The sequence below is a fragment of the Zophobas morio genome, unplaced genomic scaffold, assembly GCF_036711695.1.
Source record: "Zophobas morio isolate AGI-343-1 ecotype UQ-CSIRO unplaced genomic scaffold, CSIRO_AGI_Zmor_V1 ptg000285l, whole genome shotgun sequence".
NCBI classification, from domain to species: domain Eukaryota; kingdom Metazoa; phylum Arthropoda; class Insecta; order Coleoptera; family Tenebrionidae; genus Zophobas; species Zophobas morio.
The window spans coordinates 22,494-41,601 of record NW_026972389.1 but is presented as its reverse complement, the minus strand read 5'-3'; the positions used below and the strand labels follow the sequence as shown (position 1 = coordinate 41,601).

Here is a 19,108-nt window from a genome sequence, read left to right as displayed (position 1 = left end):
AATTCAATAAAAATCGACAAAAATACAGTTTCTAGCTAAAATTTGATGGTTTCGTTGCACTTTCCGAGCCCGTAGGGTATCTGATTGGCTTAAAAGTACAAGAAAACACTTCAAAAGTGACGTTTCTGAAGAATTTTAACAGTTTTCTTGTATCTACGAACGCCAGAATGCATAAAATTGACCTAAACGTCTCCTTTTCCTATTCTGAGTCGATTCTGCATGCTTTAAGTGTGTTTGGTGGCTCAGAACCATCAAAAAACGTTGAAATATAGTTCAAATTCAATAAAAATCGACAAAAATACAGTTTCTAGCTAAAATTTGATGGTTTCGTTGCACTTTCCGAGCCCGTAGGGTATCTGATTGGCTTAAAAGTACAAGAAAACACTTCAAAAGTGACGTTTCTGAAGAATTTTAACAGTTTTCTTGTATCTACGAACGCCAGAATGCAAAAAATTGACCTAAACGTCTCCTTTTCCTATTCTGAGTCGATTCTGCATGCTTTAAATGTGTTTGGTGGCTCAGAACCATCAAAAAACGTTGAAATATAGTTCAAATTCAATAAAAATCGACAAAAATACAGTTTCTAGCTAAAATTTGATGGTTTCTGTAGTGTAGTGTAAGCGCGGCTTTACGAGAAAAAAGAGGTAAAGCCAGCTTTAGCTATAAGTAGAAGAATGAGGTTAGGTTTAAGACCTGTACGCTTGAATGTATGCAGAGTCGTAGAATAAACAACTTTAAACAAATAGAGATTTCCTATAAAAGTTAATATACAACATTGGCGACGAGGAAAATCGGAGAAAATAGAAAAAACGCGGCAGAAGACGGGTAAATCCAAAAACAATCATTGTGTTACACGTGGTGACGCAACAAGAAGATGACGCTGATCGGCTCTATCGATAGTTTTGATCCAAAAGTGGACAATTGGACATTGTACCAAGAGCAGCTGGAGGAATTTTTTAACGTAAATGGAATAGTAGACACCCCAGCAACAGAGGGTCAAACAGAGTCAAAGAAAAGAGTGCCAGCTTTATTGAGCCTGATAGGAAAAGAAACCTACAAAACTCTACGAGATCTCTGCACACCGGCGTTACCAAAGGATAAAACCTATGAAGAATTGTGTACTCTACTAAAGAAACAATTTTCACCCAGTACATGTATTTTCAGGGAAAGAATTGAGTTCTACGAAGCACAACAACAAGACAATGAAACGGTAAAAGAATGGTACGCTAGAATACACAACCTAGCGGGAAACTGCGAGTTTGGAAACGAGCTCACGTTTGTGCTAAAGGACAAATTCATCTGTGCTATGAAAAGGAGTGTCATCCGAGACAGATTGTGTGAAGAGTCCCCAACCACAACATTACAGAAACTAGTGGAAATTGCACAAGCAAGAGAAGCAGCTCTACAAAGCCAGAGTGACTCCGTCAACACAATAAGAAGGATGCCACAGACCAAAAAGGATACACAACAGGAAGGGAAATCTCAAACAAACAATAATGAGGCAAGAACATCTAAGAACACATTCCAGCCATTCCAGAGAGGGAAGTGGAACTGCAGGCGATGTGCAGGAACCCATACTGGCCAACAGGTGTGTAAATACAGAAATTACACATGCAACATTTGTAAAAAGGTGGGACATTTAGCAAAGGCATGTTTCAATAAAAATAAACAAAATTTGGTAGAAACAGGCGTAAATAGCATTAGTTTTGTTAATAACAGCCCAGTTTATTGTAACGTCAATATTAGTGATAAGGAAATACAAATGTTAGTAGATAGTGGCGCATGTACATCAATAATTTCAGAAAAAGATTTTAAATCTTATTGGCCAAGTGCCAAGTTAAAATATAATAATAGGCAGTTAAAAACATATTCAGGGCAGCCAATAAAAGTTTTGGGTACTTTCAACGCATGTATACAGTACAAAAATGTAAAATGTGAAAATTTCGTTTTTTTCGTTATCGACAAAAGAGACGGTAAACAAAGTATGCTAGGGAGAGATTTTTTAAACAAATTTAAATTCGAATTAGTTTCAGAATTTGACGAAAAAAATGAAGTCTTATCGGTTAGCGAAACTAATATTGTTAACGAATTCCAGGAGGTTTTTTCAGACGGATTAGGTTGTTTCAAACAACACACATTCACGTTAAAATTGAAAGACCAATTCCGGCCTATTTTCCTTAAACCCCGCACCGTTCCTCTTGCATACAAAGAAAAAGTCGAAACAGAATTGAATCGTTTGGAAAAAGAAGGTGTTATTGAGCCGATTGAATCCAGTGAATGGGCCACGCCATTGGTACCAGTGATGAAAAAGGATGGAACCCTTAGATTGTGTGGCGATTACCGAATCACAGCAAATAAATGGTTCGAAGAGGTCAAATACCCTTTACCAACACTCGAAGAAATGTTTTCAAAGTTAAACGGAGGCGAGTCGTTTTCTAGAATTGATCTCAGCAACGCGTATAACCAGTTGGTGGTAGACGAGGAAACGTCAAAAATACTCACTTGGAACACACACAAAGGTTTATACCGGGTGAAACGGATCCCATTTGGAATAACGCCCGCCAGTGCGATTTTCCAAAGAACCTTAGAACAAGTCCTTCAAGGCATAGATAGAGCAGCAAACTTTATGGATGATATTATCATCACGGGAAACTCAAGGGTGGAACACATAGATACTTTACGCAAGGTGTTTCAACGACTAAAAGATGCGGGATTAAAAGTTAAATTGTCGAAATGTACATTTTTTGAGGAAGAATCAACATTTTTAGGTCTAAGAGTTACCAAGGAAGGTCTAAGAAAAGACAGTGAAAAAGTCAAGGCGATACTAGATGCCCCAACACCGCAAACAATGACACAGGTTCAAAGTTTTGCAGGAATGGTCAACTATTATAGCAAGTTCGTACCAAAATTAGCGATATTAATGAAACCTATGTATAATCTGCTAAAAAAGAACGTACAATTTCGCTGGTCCGCGGAATGTAGTCTAGCTTTTAGGGAAATAAAAGCGATAATCGCGTCAGACGAAGTGTTAACGCATTTCGACCCCACTCTACCAATAGTACTCACAACCGACGCATCAAAGGACGGTATTGCGGCCGTATTATCACACCAAATAGATACTGGTCGAAAAAAACCGATTGTTTTCATCTCAAGAACGCTAAGCAAAGCAGAAAGCAACTACGCCGTAATCGACAAAGAAGCTTTGGCGATTTATTGGGCTACTAAAAAATTAGCATATTATCTGATGGGAAACAAGTTTGTCATAGAAACTGACCACAAACCATTAGTATCAGTCTTCGCGATGAACAAGAGAATTTCTCAGTCCTACTCAAGTAGAATGCAAAGATGGATGCTACATTTGGCAGGTTTCAGCTATGACATTAAATACATAAAAGGGCAAGAAAATCATGTCGCGGACATGTTGTCAAGGCATCCGCTACAGACAACTGTAGAAGAAGAAAATCAGGAAGAGTCAAGCAACCAGTTGAACCTGATTGTGACAGAAGGGATTCCAATAGATTCAAAAAGAATTGGTATAGAAACTAGAAGGGACCCCGTCCTGGCGAAGGTCCTAGAATATGTCACAAACGGATGGCCGACGAGCGTAAAAGAGGACAATATGAAACATTTCACATGTAGAAAAACAGAAATCACATGCGAACAAGGATGCTTATTATGGGGTTATCGGGTGATAATACCAAGTAAATTACGAAAAAGACTCCTCGACGAGCTCCATGGGGCACATTTAGGCATTGTAAAAATGAAAGCAATCGCAAGATCGTATTTCTGGTGGCCAAAATTAGACGAAGACATAGAAAAGGTAGCGAAGTCATGTAGGGCGTGCATCATGACGTCTGATGATCCCCAAAAGGCGATTCCAACGCCATGGAACAAAGCTACAAGACCCTGGCAACGTGTGCACATCGACTATTTAGGCCCGATAAACGGTAAATATTATTTTCTAATGCTGGACGCATTCAGCAAATGGCCAGAAATATACGAAGTTCCAAACATAACTGCGGATACAACAATACGCAAACTAAGAGAGACATTCTGCAGATGGGGAATTCCGGAGTTAATAGTCTCAGACAACGGAACGCAACTAGTTTCACGAGATTGCGAACAATTTTTACGAAATAATGGAGTACACCATGTAACCATAGCACCGTATCATCCGGCATCAAATGGTGCAGCAGAGAACGCAGTGAAATCGTTTAAAAGAGGGCTGAAAACCGCTCTTTTTGACAAACGAAATAAGAACACCCGCACCGACATTCTCGTAAGCCGATATCTAATTCATTATAGGAACGCAAAACACGCCACAACGAATGAAACTCCTGCTTTCCGGATGCTGAATAGAAACATCAGAACTTTATTCAATTTGATTAAACCGCAGGAAGAGAGAATAAGTTACGACACGCGGAAAACACCAAGAACAACGAAATTTCAAATAGGCGAAGTAGTGGCAATCAGAGATTATAAAGATACCAACAAAAAGGCGTGGATGGAAGCCAAAGTTACTCAGACAATTGGCCAAAAAATGTTTTTGTGCAAAATCATCGGAAACGGGAGGGTAACAAAACGACATGTGCATCAAATGAAAACAATCATACCGACAGACACAGAATCTGACGATAAAGGAACAGAAAAAATTATAAGAAAGGCATTAACAACGTCAAAGGTTCCAGCAATTATATCAGACAAGGAAACAGTAAAGGAGACCACGAGCTCTACTAACGTCGAGACACGCCATAACCCAACACAACCAGATCCCTGTATCCCAAACGAGTCAATCCCTGAAACATCTGGTCAGCACGTGAACGCGGAATCTAATCAAAAGAGTAACCGACCTATCCGAACGAAAAAACCCCCATCACGAGGGCAGGCAAATGAATGGATAAGGTATTAATTAGGAAACATGTAGGTTGACTAAGGGGGGAGATATGTAGTGTAGTGTAAGCGCGGCTTTACGAGAAAAAGGAGGTAAAGCCAGCTTTAGCGATAAGTAGAAGAATGAGGTTAGGTTTAAGACCTGTACGCTTGAATGTATGCAGAGTCGTAGAATAAACAACTTTAAACAAATAGAGATTTCCTATAAAAGTTAATATACAACAGTTTCGTTGCACTTTCCGAGCCCGTAGGGTATCTGATTGGCTTAAAAGTACAAGAAAACACTTCAAAAGTGACGTTTCTGAAGAATTTTAACAGTTTTCTTGTATCTACGAACGCCAGAATGCATAAAATTGACCTAAACGTCTCCTTTTCCTATTCTGAGTCGATTCTGCATGCTTTAAGTGTGTTTGGTGGCTCAGAACCATCAAAAAACGTTGAAATATAGTTCAAATTCAATAAAAATCGACAAAAATACAGTTTCTAGCTAAAATTTGATGGTTTCGTTGCACTTTCCGAGCCCGTAGGGTATCTGATTGGCTTAAAAGTACAAGAAAACACTTCAAAAGTGACGTTTCTGAAGAATTTTAACAGTTTTCTTGTATCTACGAACGCCAGAATGCATAAAATTGACCTAAACGTCTCCTTTTCCTATTCTGAGTCGATTCTGCATGCTTTAAGTGTGTTTGGTGGCTCAGAACCATCAAAAAACGTTGAAATATAGTTCAAATTCAATAAAAATCGACAAAAATACAGTTTCTAGCTAAAATTTGATGGTTTCGTTGCACTTTCCGAGCCCGTAGGGTATCTGATTGGCTTAAAAGTACAAGAAAACACTTCAAAAGTTACGTTTCTGAAGAATTTTAACAGTTTTCTTGTATCTACGAACGCCAGAATGCATAAAATTGACCTAAACGTCTCCTTTTCCTATTCTGAGTCGATTCTGCATGCTTTAAGTGTGTTTGGTGGCTCATAACCATCAAAAAACGTTGAAATATAGTTCAAATTCAATAAAAATCGACAAAAATACAGTTTCTAGCTAAAATTTGATGGTTTCGTTGCACTTTCCGAGCCCGTAGGGTATCTGATTGGCTTAAAAGTACAAGAAAACACTTCAAAAGTGACGTTTCTGAAGAATTTTAACAGTTTTCTTGTATCTACGAACGCCAGAATGCATAAAAATGACCTAAACGTCTCCTTTTCCTATTCTGAGTCGATTCTGCATGCTTTAAGTGTGTTTGGTGGCTCAGAACCATCAAAAAACGTTGAAATATAGTTCAAATTCAATAAAAATCGACAAAAATACAGTTTCTAGCTAAAATTTGATGGTTTCGTTGCACTTTCAGAGCCCGTAGGGTATCTGATTGGCTTAAAAGTACAAGAAAACACTTCAAAAGTGACGTTTCTGAAGAATTTTAACAGTTTTCTTGTATCTACGAACGCCAGAATGCATAAAATTGACCTAAACGTCTCCTTTTCCTATTCTGAGTCGACTCTGCATGCTTTAAGTGTGTTTGGTGGCTCAGAACCATCAAAAAACGTTGAAATATAGTTCAAATTCAATAAAAATCGACAAAAATACAGTTTCTAGCTAAAATTTGATGGTTTCGTTGCACTTTCCGAGCCCGTAGGGTATCTGATTGGCTTAAAAGTACAAGAAAACACTTCAAAAGTGACGTTTCTGAAGAATTTTAACAGTTTTCTTGTATCTACGAACGCCAGAATGCATAAAATTGACCTAAACGTCTCCTTTTCCTATTCTGAGTCGATTCTGCATGCTTTAAGTGTGTTTGGTGGCTCAGAACCATCAAAAAACGTTGAAATATAGTTCAAATTCAATAAAAATCGACAAAAATACAGTTTCTAGCTAAAATTTGATGGTTTCGTTGCACTTTCCGAGCCCGTAGGGTATCTGATTGGCTTAAAAGTACAAGAAAACATTTCAAAAGTGACGTTTCTGAAGAATTTTAACAGTTTTCTTGTATCTACGAACGCCAGAATGCATAAAATTGACCTAAACGTCTCCTTTTCCTATTCTGAGTCGATTCTGCATGCTTTAAGTGTGTTTGGTGGCTCAGAACCATCAAAAAACGTTGAAATATAGTTCAAATTCAATAAAAATCGACAAAAATACAGTTTCTAGCTAAAATTTGATGGTTTCGTTGCACTTTCCGAGCCCGTAGGGTATCTGATTGGCTTAAAAGTACAAGAAAACACTTCAAAAGTGACGTTTCTGAAGAATTTTAACAGTTTTCTTGTATCTACGAACGCCAGAATGCATAAAATTGACCTAAACGTCTCCTTTTCCTATTCTGAGTAGATTCTGCATGCTTTAAGTGTGTTTGGTGGCTCAGAACCATCAAAAAACGTTGAAATATAGTTCAAATTCAATAAAAATCGACAAAAATACAGTTTCTAGCTAAAATTTGATGGTTTCGTTGCACTTTCCGAGCCCGTAGGGTATCTGATTGGCTTAAAAGTACAAGAAAACACTTCAAAAGTGACGTTTCTGAAGAATTTTAACAGTTTTCTTGTATCTACGAACGCCAGAATGCATAAAATTGACCTAAACGTCTCCTTTTCCTATTCTGAGTCGATTCTGCATGCTTTAAGTGTGTTTGGTGGCTCAGAACCATCAAAAAACGTTGAAATATAGTTCAAATTCAATAAAAATCGACAAAAATACAGTTTCTAGCTAAAATTTGATGGTTTCGTTGCACTTTCCGAGCCCGTAGGGTATCTGATTGGCTTAAAAGTACAAGAAAACACTTCAAAAGTGACGTTTCTGAAGAATTTTAACAGTTTTCTTGTATCTACGAACGCCAGAATGCATAAAATTGACCTAAACGTCTCCTTTTCCTATTCTGAGTCGATTCTGCATGCTTTAAGTGTGTTTGGTGGCTCAGAACCATCAAAAAACGTTGAAATATAGTTCAAATTCAATAAAAATCGACAAAAATACAGTTTCTAGCTAAAATTTGATGGTTTCGTTGCACTTTCCGAGCCCGTAGGGTATCTGATTGGCTTAAAAGTACAAGAAAACACTTCAAAAGTGACGTTTCTGAAGAATTTTAACAGTTTTCTTGTATCTACGAACGCCAGAATGCATAAAATTGACCTAAACGTCTCCTTTTCCTATTCTGAGTCGATTCTGCATGCTTTAAGTGTGTTTGGTGGCTCAGAACCATCAAAAAACGTTGAAATATAGTTCAAATTCAATAAAAATCGACAAAAATACAGTTTCTAGCTAAAATTTGATGGTTTCGTTGCACTTTCCGAGCCCGTAGGGTATCTGATTGGCTTAAAAGTACAAGAAAACACTTCAAAAGTGACGTTTCTGAAGAATTTTAACAGTTTTCTTGTATCTACGAACGCCAGAATGCATAAAATTGACCTAAACGTCTCCTTTTCCTATTCTGAGTCGATTCTGCATGCTTTAAGTGTGTTTGGTGGCTCAGAACCATCAAAAAACGTTGAAATATAGTTCAAATTCAATAAAAATCGACAAAAATACAGTTTCTAGCTAAAATTTGATGGTTTCGTTGCACTTTCCGAGCCCGTAGGGTATCTGATTGGCTTAAAAGTACAAGAAAACACTTCAAAAGTGACGTTTCTGAAGAATTTTAACAGTTTTCTTGTATCTACGAACGCCAGAATGCATAAAATTGACCTAAACGTCTCCTTTTCCTATTCTGAGTCGATTCTGCATGCTTTAAGTGTGTTTGGTGGCTCAGAACCATCAAAAAACGTTGAAATATAGTTCAAATTCAATAAAAATCGACAAAAATACAGTTTCTAGCTAAAATTTGATGGTTTCGTTGCACTTTCCGAGCCCGTAGGGTATCTGATTGGCTTAAAAGTACAAGAAAACACTTCAAAAGTGACGTTTCTGAAGAATTTTAACAGTTTTCTTGTATCTACGAACGCCAGAATGCATAAAATTGACCTAAACGTCTCCTTTTCCTATTCTGAGTCGATTCTGCATGCTTTAAGTGTGTTTGGTGGCTCAGAACCATCAAAAAACGTTGAAATATAGTTCAAATTCAATAAAAATCGACAAAAATACAGTTTCTAGCTAAAATTTGATGGTTTCGTTGCACTTTCCGAGCCCGTAGGGTATCTGATTGGCTTAAAAGTACAAGAAAACACTTCAAAAGTGACGTTTCTGAAGAATTTTAACAGTTTTCTTGTATCTACGAACGCCAGAATGCATAAAATTGACCTAAACGTCTCCTTTTCCTATTCTGAGTCGATTCTGCATGCTTTAAGTGTGTTTGGTGGCTCAGAACCATCAAAAAACGTTGAAATATAGTTCAAATTCAATAAAAATCGACAAAAATACAGTTTCTAGCTAAAATTTGATGGTTTCGTTGCACTTTCCGAGCCCGTAGGGTATCTGATTGGCTTAAAAGTACAAGAAAACACTTCAAAAGTGACGTTTCTGAAGAATTTTAACAGTTTTCTTGTATCTACGAACGCCAGAATGCATAAAATTGACCTAAACGTCTCCTTTTCCTATTCTGAGTCGATTCTGCATGCTTTAAGTGTGTTTGGTGGCTCAGAACCATCAAAAAACGTTGAAATATAGTTCAAATTCAATAAAAATCGACAAAAATACAGTTTCTAGCTAAAATTTGATGGTTTCGTTGCACTTTCCGAGCCCGTAGGGTATCTGATTGGCTTAAAAGTACAAGAAAACACTTCAAAAGTGACGTTTCTGAAGAATTTTAACAGTTTTCTTGTATCTACGAACGCCAGAATGCATAAAATTGACCTAAACGTCTCCTTTTCCTATTCTGAGTCGATTCTGCATGCTTTAAGTGTGTTTGGTGGCTCAGAACCATCAAAAAACGTTGAAATATAGTTCAAATTCAATAAAAATCGACAAAAATACAGTTTCTAGCTAAAATTTGATGGTTTCGTTGCACTTTCCGAGCCCGTAGGGTATCTGATTGGCTTAAAAGTACAAGAAAACACTTCAAAAGTGACGTTTCTGAAGAATTTTAACAGTTTTCTTGTATCTACGAACGCCAGAATGCATAAAATTGACCTAAACGTCTCCTTTTCCTATTCTGAGTCGATTCTGCATGCTTTAAGTGTGTTTGGTGGCTCAGAACCATCAAAAAACGTTGAAATATAGTTCAAATTCAATAAAAATCGACAAAAATACAGTTTCTAGCTAAAATTTGATGGTTTCGTTGCACTTTCCGAGCCCGTAGGGTATCTGATTGGCTTAAAAGTACAAGAAAACACTTCAAAAGTGACGTTTCTGAAGAATTTTAACAGTTTTCTTGTAACTACGAACGCCAGAATGCATAAAATTGACCTAAACGTCTCCTTTTCCTATTCTGAGTCGATTCTGCATGCTTTAAGTGTGTTTGGTGGCTCAGAACCATCAAAAAACGTTGAAATATAGTTCAAATTCAATAAAAATCGACAAAAATACAGTTTCTAGCTAAAATTTGATGGTTTCGTTGCACTTTCCGAGCCCGTAGGGTATCTGATTGGCTTAAAAGGACAAGAAAACACTTCAAAAGTGACGTTTCTGAAGAATTTTAACAGTTTTCTTGTATCTACGAACGCCAGAATGCATAAAATTGACCTAAACGTCTCCTTTTCCTATTCTGAGTCGATTCTGCATGCTTTAAGTGTGTTTGGTGGCTCAGAACCATCAAAAAACGTTGAAATATAGTTCAAATTCAATAAAAATCGACAAAAATACAGTTTCTAGCTAAAATTTGATGGTTTCGTTGCACTTTCCGAGCCCGTTGGGTATCTGATTGGCTTAAAAGTACAAGAAAACACTTCAAAAGTGACGTTTCTGAAGAATTTTAACAGTTTTCTTGTATCTACGAACGCCAGAATGCATAAAATTGACCTAAACGTCTCCTTTTCCTATTCTGAGTCGATTCTGCATGCTTTAAGTGTGTTTGGTGGCTCAGAACCATCAAAAAACGTTGAAATATAGTTCAAATTCAATAAAAATCGACAAAAATACAGTTTCTAGCTAAAATTTGATGGTTTCGTTGCACTTTCCGAGCCCGTAGGAGTAGTTATATAGTGGGGCTCCTGGCTCAGGTCAAATGAGGTCAACCCGAGCTAGGAGCCCCACAACTTTTGTTCGAGCGGTCATTGATCTTTTTGGTCGACAATTGACTCTTTGTGTATGAACGTGACTGACCTCGGCGTTGACCTTGCTTTGTCATCGCCTTGTGCTCGATCGATCTGACTCTATGTCCGTAGTCAGGTTGGCCGAGCGGTTTAAGGCGTCAGATTTAAGCTCTGATTCTCGAAAGAGAGCGTGGGTTCGAATCCCACACCTGACAGTTTTTTTTTTAAATGCAGTTCTACAGTTTTGTTTTGCTTTTAAATGAAACACAATTTAATATTACGTCATTTATTGAGGAAATATTTCATACAACCAATTGTATAGACACTTAGCATTATTTAAAGAACAGTAACATTTTTTATTGTTAGATATATGATTATCACATGATGGGATTTCTTTAGGCAATTTCACACAGTCTTCAATTGTTTCGAGGTTCACAACTTTGGGGCAGTCTTTTCCTAGCGTTTCCATGAGATAATTTTCTTTACATTTTCCTTTTACATATAAGACCTCCACTCCATGTTCCTTGATGTATTTGAGCAAAATTTCTTTTGCAAATATCTGATCCTTGGAGCCGTCATTAAATCTCAACATGTGATGGTAACGTTCTAGATATCTGGCTTGTTTCTTGGTTTTTTCATCGAGTTCGTTGAATTGTTTGGTGGATTTGAATGTTTCATGTATTGTGTTAATTCCATCGTATATCGTAAGTTCTTTTACAATGAATTCTTGCAGAGTAAAACCTTGTACGTCAACTACAACCAACTTCATCTTGTCAATTATTTCGACTGACTGAGAAGAAAGCGACTATGCAATTGTTTTTCTATCAATCCAACTATTGTGGGTGCTATTAAATCCTAACCACTTGACATACAGTTGGTTGCCTTTCTTTTTTAAAACTTTTTCAACGAGATACACACCTGGATGCTTAACTTTTAGTAGTTCCATTTCATAGAAGCCACCTAAAATGTTTTCACCCTTTTCATCTTTCAAAAAATATGTGATGGGATTAGTGAGATTAATTTTCCTTATTACGAAAATTTCATTTGACCAATTGGGTGTGTATCCCTTATCAAAGATTCCACGATATTTACTTATTCTTACGTTGTCACCAACTGTAAATTTTTGTTTATTGCTAACTATTTTAATGCGAGTATAAGCAGCTTTTAGAATAGCTTTCTCATTACTTTTGTTAACTTGTGAGGGTTTCATTTTTATAGTACGATGATAAGAATTATTATATTGATGTACCACATTTGGCAATAAATCTAACCATTTATAATTTCCTTGCAAACTAAATTCTTTCCACATTAAATTTTTCAATGTGCGATTTACTCTTTCAACGATTGAGGCCTTTTTTAAACTGTAAACACTGTAATGATTAATTTTGTATTTTTTCATAAGATTTTGAAACTTTATATTATAGAATTCTTTTCCTTGATCTGTTTGTAAATTTTTGGGTAACCATACGATCTTGGATAAAATTGTTTCCATTGCAGTGGTTATTTGTTGAGAATCTTTCGATTTTACTGGAACAGCCCACACATATTTTGAGAAACAGTCAATAACAATAAGTATATATTTGTATCCTCTATTTGTCTTAGCATACGGTATCATTTCCACTAAATCTGCTTGTAATGTTTCGTTAATACCCTTAATTATCACCTTACGTCGTGTAAAATTAATTCTTACAGGTTTGTGCAGTTCTGCAACAATATCTCTTTTAATGGGAGTTGGTTCATACACCTTCTTGCGCTTCATTTTTATTGCTCTTGTGTTTATAATATGCTTTCTCGGACGTAACTAATGATTCTTCAAAATTCACAGGGCATTTTATTATCATTTCAGCGAACAAATCTGGTACATTTTCTGTTTTATTGAAGGCATATTTGAACGAGATACGGTCACCGTTACGTAATGAAAGTCCTTCCATTTCTTCTCTATTAAATATTTTGTTATTTACACAAATATTTATTTCATTGCTAGTAATATTTAATTTTGCAATTGAACCAATTTCTAAAGGAAACGTGTAGTGAGTTTCTTTAGACTTTAATATGTACGTGTTTTCGATGGTTTTAGCTGATTCGAAGTGAAATATTAGATTATAGAACATATAGTTCGAAATAGTAATCATAGCATCGTCAACTGAATCTGAAAGTTTAGTATGTTTCAGCAAATGACGTCCGAATTTATCCAGAGTCATATTAAGCAATAATTTTAGCTTCGCGTAGTTCTTCTATTATAGAAACGATTTCGTTTTGGTGACCTGAGTGGCCTGCTGTCTGGGAAGCGACTAACAACTTCAGTCTTTCAACTAATTCATTTGGATCTTCCCAATACACATAATCAACTTTATTTGCGTTTACTTCTTTAAACAATACTTGACCACCTTTCTTCGGCTTTTTATACTTCGTGAGAGTTGAGAACAATGGTCCTATAATATTTTTGTATTTCATAGAACTTGTACCCAATATTCGATCATTTTCATCGAAATTTCTTCGATATGCATTAGTTTTTTCTAAAATTTTTTTGTATATTTCTTTGTCTTCCACAGTAAAATGAATAGGCTTCTTTTTAAAAATGAGTTCATAAATTCCAGGCGTCCCTATAAATATCTCATTATCTATTTTTATATCTGGACCTACAAATTGTACCTCCTTCGAACCAATGTAAAATTTCTCTGAGAACGTGTCATGTCTTACGCCTGTTCTGTGATCAAATTTACTTTCTGTATCGTGATGCATTTCGTCAATATATTTTCTCGGTAATTCATCAAAATCATTTAAATATTCGTTGTAAACATCTGTATCAACGATGTTTTTAATATAATTTTTACTTAATTGAACAGATTTTTCAAGAACTTCATCGAAGTTGTAATTATCATTGTCTTTTTCGGGAATGTATTCGAACACATTGTTCTGTGCATCTGTTTTATTTATTGATTCCTCGAAATCTCCCTGTGACAGAATATCATATTTTGAACTAATCGGACTCATTCCTTGTTCTTTTTCGTTTTTGATTGCATCGATTCTTTTCACAAGGTTAGTAACTTTTGTAGCAATTCTTTTTTGTGTTGGTGTGAAAATTTCTTCTTGCATTGGTGTATTATTGATAGTTTTTTTCGCACGAACAGGAGATAGAATTGTATTTTCCAACTTTCGCTTTGTTGGTGTACTGTGCTCAATGTTCGATGCATTTTTTGTTTTCACATCTTGATTACTTTTTATTGCAGATTCACTTCTTCTCTCAATTAATGTTTCCAAATGTTTGGTAAGGGGTTCATACTTTTTTTCTTCATTTCTTTGAGTTGCTTTAATTAGTTCTAATTTTCTTTGTAAATCTTTTCTTTTCTTAATCAGTTTCTTTTTTAAATCAAGCACATCTGATATTTTCGAATCCATGTCTCCTAAGACTTTCGAAAATACAAATAAACTGAATCAATCTATTTGAATTAAAGGCTTATATACGTATGCAACATTTCACAAACATTCTATAAAAAAAGACTAGTTTTTTTTTTTTTTCATATTTCAATAGTATAGATGCACATGTTTTGTTTTGTAATGATCTCTTATATGATCTTTATAATAGCAATATATACAGGGTAAGTTAGGGGTATCTGTTTCACCTCCACATTTTGGACATTTATATTTTACAGGAACTGGCATGTTGACTGTTTAAGATACTTTTATATACTGAAATTATGAAAATGGGTCAATGAAATTATCAAATCCTTTTCTAAACCTACCACTACGAATTTCGTTCTCTTTATCGACTACTAAAAATTCATAACTATTTTGCCAGCAAAATGAACACATTTCTTTAAATTTATCAAATGTGATATCAGTACCGATATGATCATCATAAATATGACGCAAGTTTAAATTATCTTGCTTAAATAAAATAATAAAATTTGCGTTGTCTCTTATTAGATGTTTAGGAATACATGTGTATGTTTGACATAAATAAAAACAATCTATATTTCTGTGTCGTCCCATGCTAAAATATTCTTTCATTAAATTTTGCTTATCACATGCCACGTCGTCAAAAATGAAGACAGAATTAGTTTTAGCTTTGTGCGCTGGTGGTATGTTGTTATTGTCGAAATTGCTAAAACTATAAAAATTTATACCTTTAATAGGTTTTAGAAGATTTTCCAAATATTGATATTTTGGTTGGAAAAGAGATTTAGAATACACGTAGACATTTTCAAATCTTAAACCATTTGGATGTTCGATTAAACCTATCATAACATTAGTTTTTCCGCAATTAGACGGTCCGACAATAATACATCTTACTGTCGATGGTAAAAGATCTCCGTGTCTTTTATTCTCACTGTTAATTTTGATATCGTTATTGCTTATCGGCAATTTAAGGTTTTGAGGGATCAAACGCATTTCGACATCTAATTAAGAAACCGACATGTGGAGGGGTATAAATACTAAATTTTTCTACGATTCCGTTAGTATTTTAGCTGAAACGAAAGTTTGAGTATAAATGAAGATTACGAAGCGAACAAGGAACAGTCGTCGTAGTGAGACCTACAGAAAAACATATTGTGGACGTGGGATCGTAAATTCGGTTATTAATAAATTACCGTTTGAACTTCATATTCCGGGTTATAACTTTTGTGGACCAGGAACTAAATTAGAAAAACGATTAGCAAGAGGAGATAAAGGTCGAAATCAATTAGACGAAGCTTGCAAATTTCACGATATAGCTTACAGTGAACATAAAGATTTGGAAAATCGACATAAAGCCGATAAAGTTCTATTAGATAAAGCAAAACTTAGACTACGTTCTTCGGACGCATCTTTCGGCGAAAAAGCTGCTGCTTTAGGTGTTGCGGCTGCTATGAAAGCTAAAATAAAACTTGGTATGGGTTGTCGAATCAAAAGAAAAACTGTTAGACGTGGAAAGGCCTTGAATTTTAACGTTTTAAGAAAATCCGCCAGGCTTGCTTTAAAAAATAAGAAATTTAAGAATATGAACGATGCTGTTAAAGTGGCCATGAGAGCAGTAAAATCATCAAAAGGAAGAAAGAGAGTGAGACCTCTTCGTCACAGACGTATAATACCCATACCGAAAAGTGGTGGATTTTTACCTCTGCTACCAATATTTGCCGCTTTAGGCGCTCTGGGATCTTTAGGTGGTGGTGCAGCAGCCGTTGCAAAAGCTGTTAACGATGCTAAATCAGCCAAAGAATAGTTGAAAGAAAACCAAAGACACAATCAGAAAATGGAGTCGATAGCTGTAGGAAAGTCAGGGAGTGGATTATATTTGAAACCATATAAAAGAGGATATGGTCTTTTTTTAGCCCCATCAAAATTTCAAAAGAACTCCCGATAAATCTTCCAAAACATGCTCTCACCAACATCGACATTTGCAAATATGTAAAGCGTTTGAAAATTCCTGGCTTCAGAGGAGTTTTTATGAAAGATTCGCTTCCAAATAAAGTGCACTTTAATGAGTGTGGTATATTAAATCTAGACAATAAGGAAGGTTCTGGAACACATTGGACAGCTTATAAAAAAACTCGAAATGAAGCTATATACTTCGATAGTTATGGAGATTTGAGGCCACCTCTTGAACTGATCAAATATTTACAGAGCAAAGGTTCCTGTAATATAGTATATAATCATCAAGCTTTACAGACTTTTAAAACTATTAATTGTGGACATTTATGTCTACAATTTCTATATAACTGTTACAAATAAGATTGTTCGAAGTTAGAACGTTTTAGTTCAATTGATAGTGTCGTTGAAGCAAGTACTACGATGTCGAACGTATTTTCATTGGATGGAAACAGTTCTGTACTTTCGAGCAGATACTATCCACCAATTATCTTAGAAGATTATAACTATGCTTTAGGATTAGAAAGTTTGGTTACTTGGAATTCTTTTCCAAATATCGATAACAATAATAACAAATTTTATTTTTTTACAGCAGACAAAAAAGAGCATTATATAGAAATTCCCGAGGGTTCTTATGAGATAGAAGACATTGAGTCGTATTTAAATAAAGAAATCAAAAACTATATGGAACATTATTTTCAATACCAAACTGACGAATACGGAAATAGAATAAAGAAATTTAAAATGTCAACACCAAACTTAATAATCAGAGGAAATAATAATACATTAAAATCGGAAGTTAAATGTACCCTTGATATAAATTTTTCAAGAAAGGATTCCTTAGGAAGTTTATTAGGATTTAAGAACAACATTCTGAAAGCGCATAAAACTCATATATCAGATTTTCCAGCAAAAATTTTAAAAGTGAATGCTCTTTGCGTTTATTGTAATATAGTAACTGGTTCATATAAGAACGGAAATCCCGTTCACGTAATACATCAATTTTTTCCAACAGTACCTCCCGGTTATAAAATAGTGGAGCGACCATTAAATGTAATATATCTACCAATTAATACGAAACAAATAGATGAGATAATCGTTAAAATAACAGATCAAGAAGGAAATATTGTTAGTTTTAGAGGTGAGGAGGTGGGTGTACGTTTGCATCTTAAGAAGCTCACGTGATGGGTATTATTTTTAATGAAAATCTAAAAAACCGAAATTCGGTATATATAAATAGGACGATGAAAAGAAAATCAGTCAGTCCTTCTACAAGGATCAAACGTTTAACATTAGGGAATCGTAGATTTCTTGAATCTCTAGGATTAACGGTTTTGAAATAATATTTTTATCCAGTATAAAAAACAGCAATGAATTTTGAAATATTAAACGTAAACGAAAAAGCTGCATATGATCATTCAATTTATTATGGAGAAAGACATACACACTTGCCTTATTCTAACAGTTCATATAACTATGATGATGAAATAAGAATTCCTATTGAACATCAAGATTTATACACTTTTCCTCATTTGAGTACATTGCATATAGAGGGTAAGATTATTGTGAAAAATGAAATCGACGAAATTGTACAGAAACCAGAAATCAAATTTGTAAATAATGGCGTTCTTTTGTTGTTTAATCAAATAAGATATGAAATTGCTGGAGTCGTTGTGGATAGTATTAGAAACCCAGGGTTAGCGTCCACCATGAAAGGATATGTAACGTATAACAGTAATGAAAGCGTAGCTCTAGAGAATGCTGGATGGTTTCCTAAAAAAGATTCGAATATAATTAAAGAAAATGGAACTTTTGAAGTTTCGATTCCATTAAAAATAATTTTTGGCTTTTGCGAAGATTTCAAAAAGGCTATTTTGAATGTAAGACAAGAGCTTGTTTTAGTTCGTTCTAATACCGATGTAAATGCTTTAATTTCTTCAAATGATAAATACAAAATTAAAGTAGAACTTAGTAAAATATGCTGGAAAATGCATCACTTGTCCGTGTCCGATGCCGAAAGGATCGCCTTGATCGATATTGTAAGGAGCAACAGGGAATTGGATATTATGTTTAGAAGTAAAGAATTACATGAATTTGCGCCACCAGTTCAATCGATAACTAATACTTGGACTATTAAAACTTCCTTAGAAAAACCTCAGTACATACTTTTTGCATTGCAACAGGGAAGAAAAAATCAATTGAAGAAAAACTACAGTCAATTTGATCATTGTAATCTGAGAGATGTAAAATTGTATCTTAACGATACCATGTATCCCTACGACAACTTGAATGTTGATTTCACAAATAATCGTTATGCAATTCTCTATGATATGTTTAAAGAGTTCCAGACATCGTTCTTATCCAAAACTAGCGAGCCATTATTCGATAAGGATGAATTTAAAGAAAAGACACCCATAGTAGTAATCGACTGTTCTAAACAAACGGAAGCTTTGAAGAGAGGCCCCGTTACAATTACTTTGTGGTTTGAAACGACCTCAGGTATTCCAGCAGACACCACAGCCTACTGTCTTATTCTTCACGACCGAATGGTAAAATACATTCCTGCACAAGATGTCGTCAGAGTGTTGTGAATAATTTAATATGTTACTGTATTTAAAATTAATGTATTATGTTTGAGGGGTAAATAAAACTACATATACAACCATTTTTGTGTATTTTATTTATGACAACCAAAAATTACATCTAAAGTTTTCTTATAATCGTCTAATTTAATTGAGGGCCATCTTGCTGCATCTGG

At 35.1% G+C, this 19,108-nt stretch overlaps 1 protein-coding gene and 1 non-coding gene across 2 annotated transcripts; both read left to right on the top strand.

Moving 5' to 3' along the window:
• Positions 1-874: 874 nt before the first annotated feature.
• Positions 875-4,909, top strand: LOC135119718 (uncharacterized protein K02A2.6-like). The gene has a single exon (XM_064044108.1). It carries the CDS (start codon positions 875-877, stop codon positions 4,907-4,909), a length of 4,035 nt encoding a protein of 1,344 aa, XP_063900178.1.
• Positions 4,910-11,132: 6,223 nt separating this feature from the next.
• Positions 11,133-11,216, top strand: Trnal-uaa (transfer RNA leucine (anticodon UAA)). The gene has a single exon. It is a non-coding gene; the product is annotated as a tRNA-Leu (tRNA).
• The last annotated feature ends 7,892 nt before the right edge of the window (positions 11,217-19,108 follow it).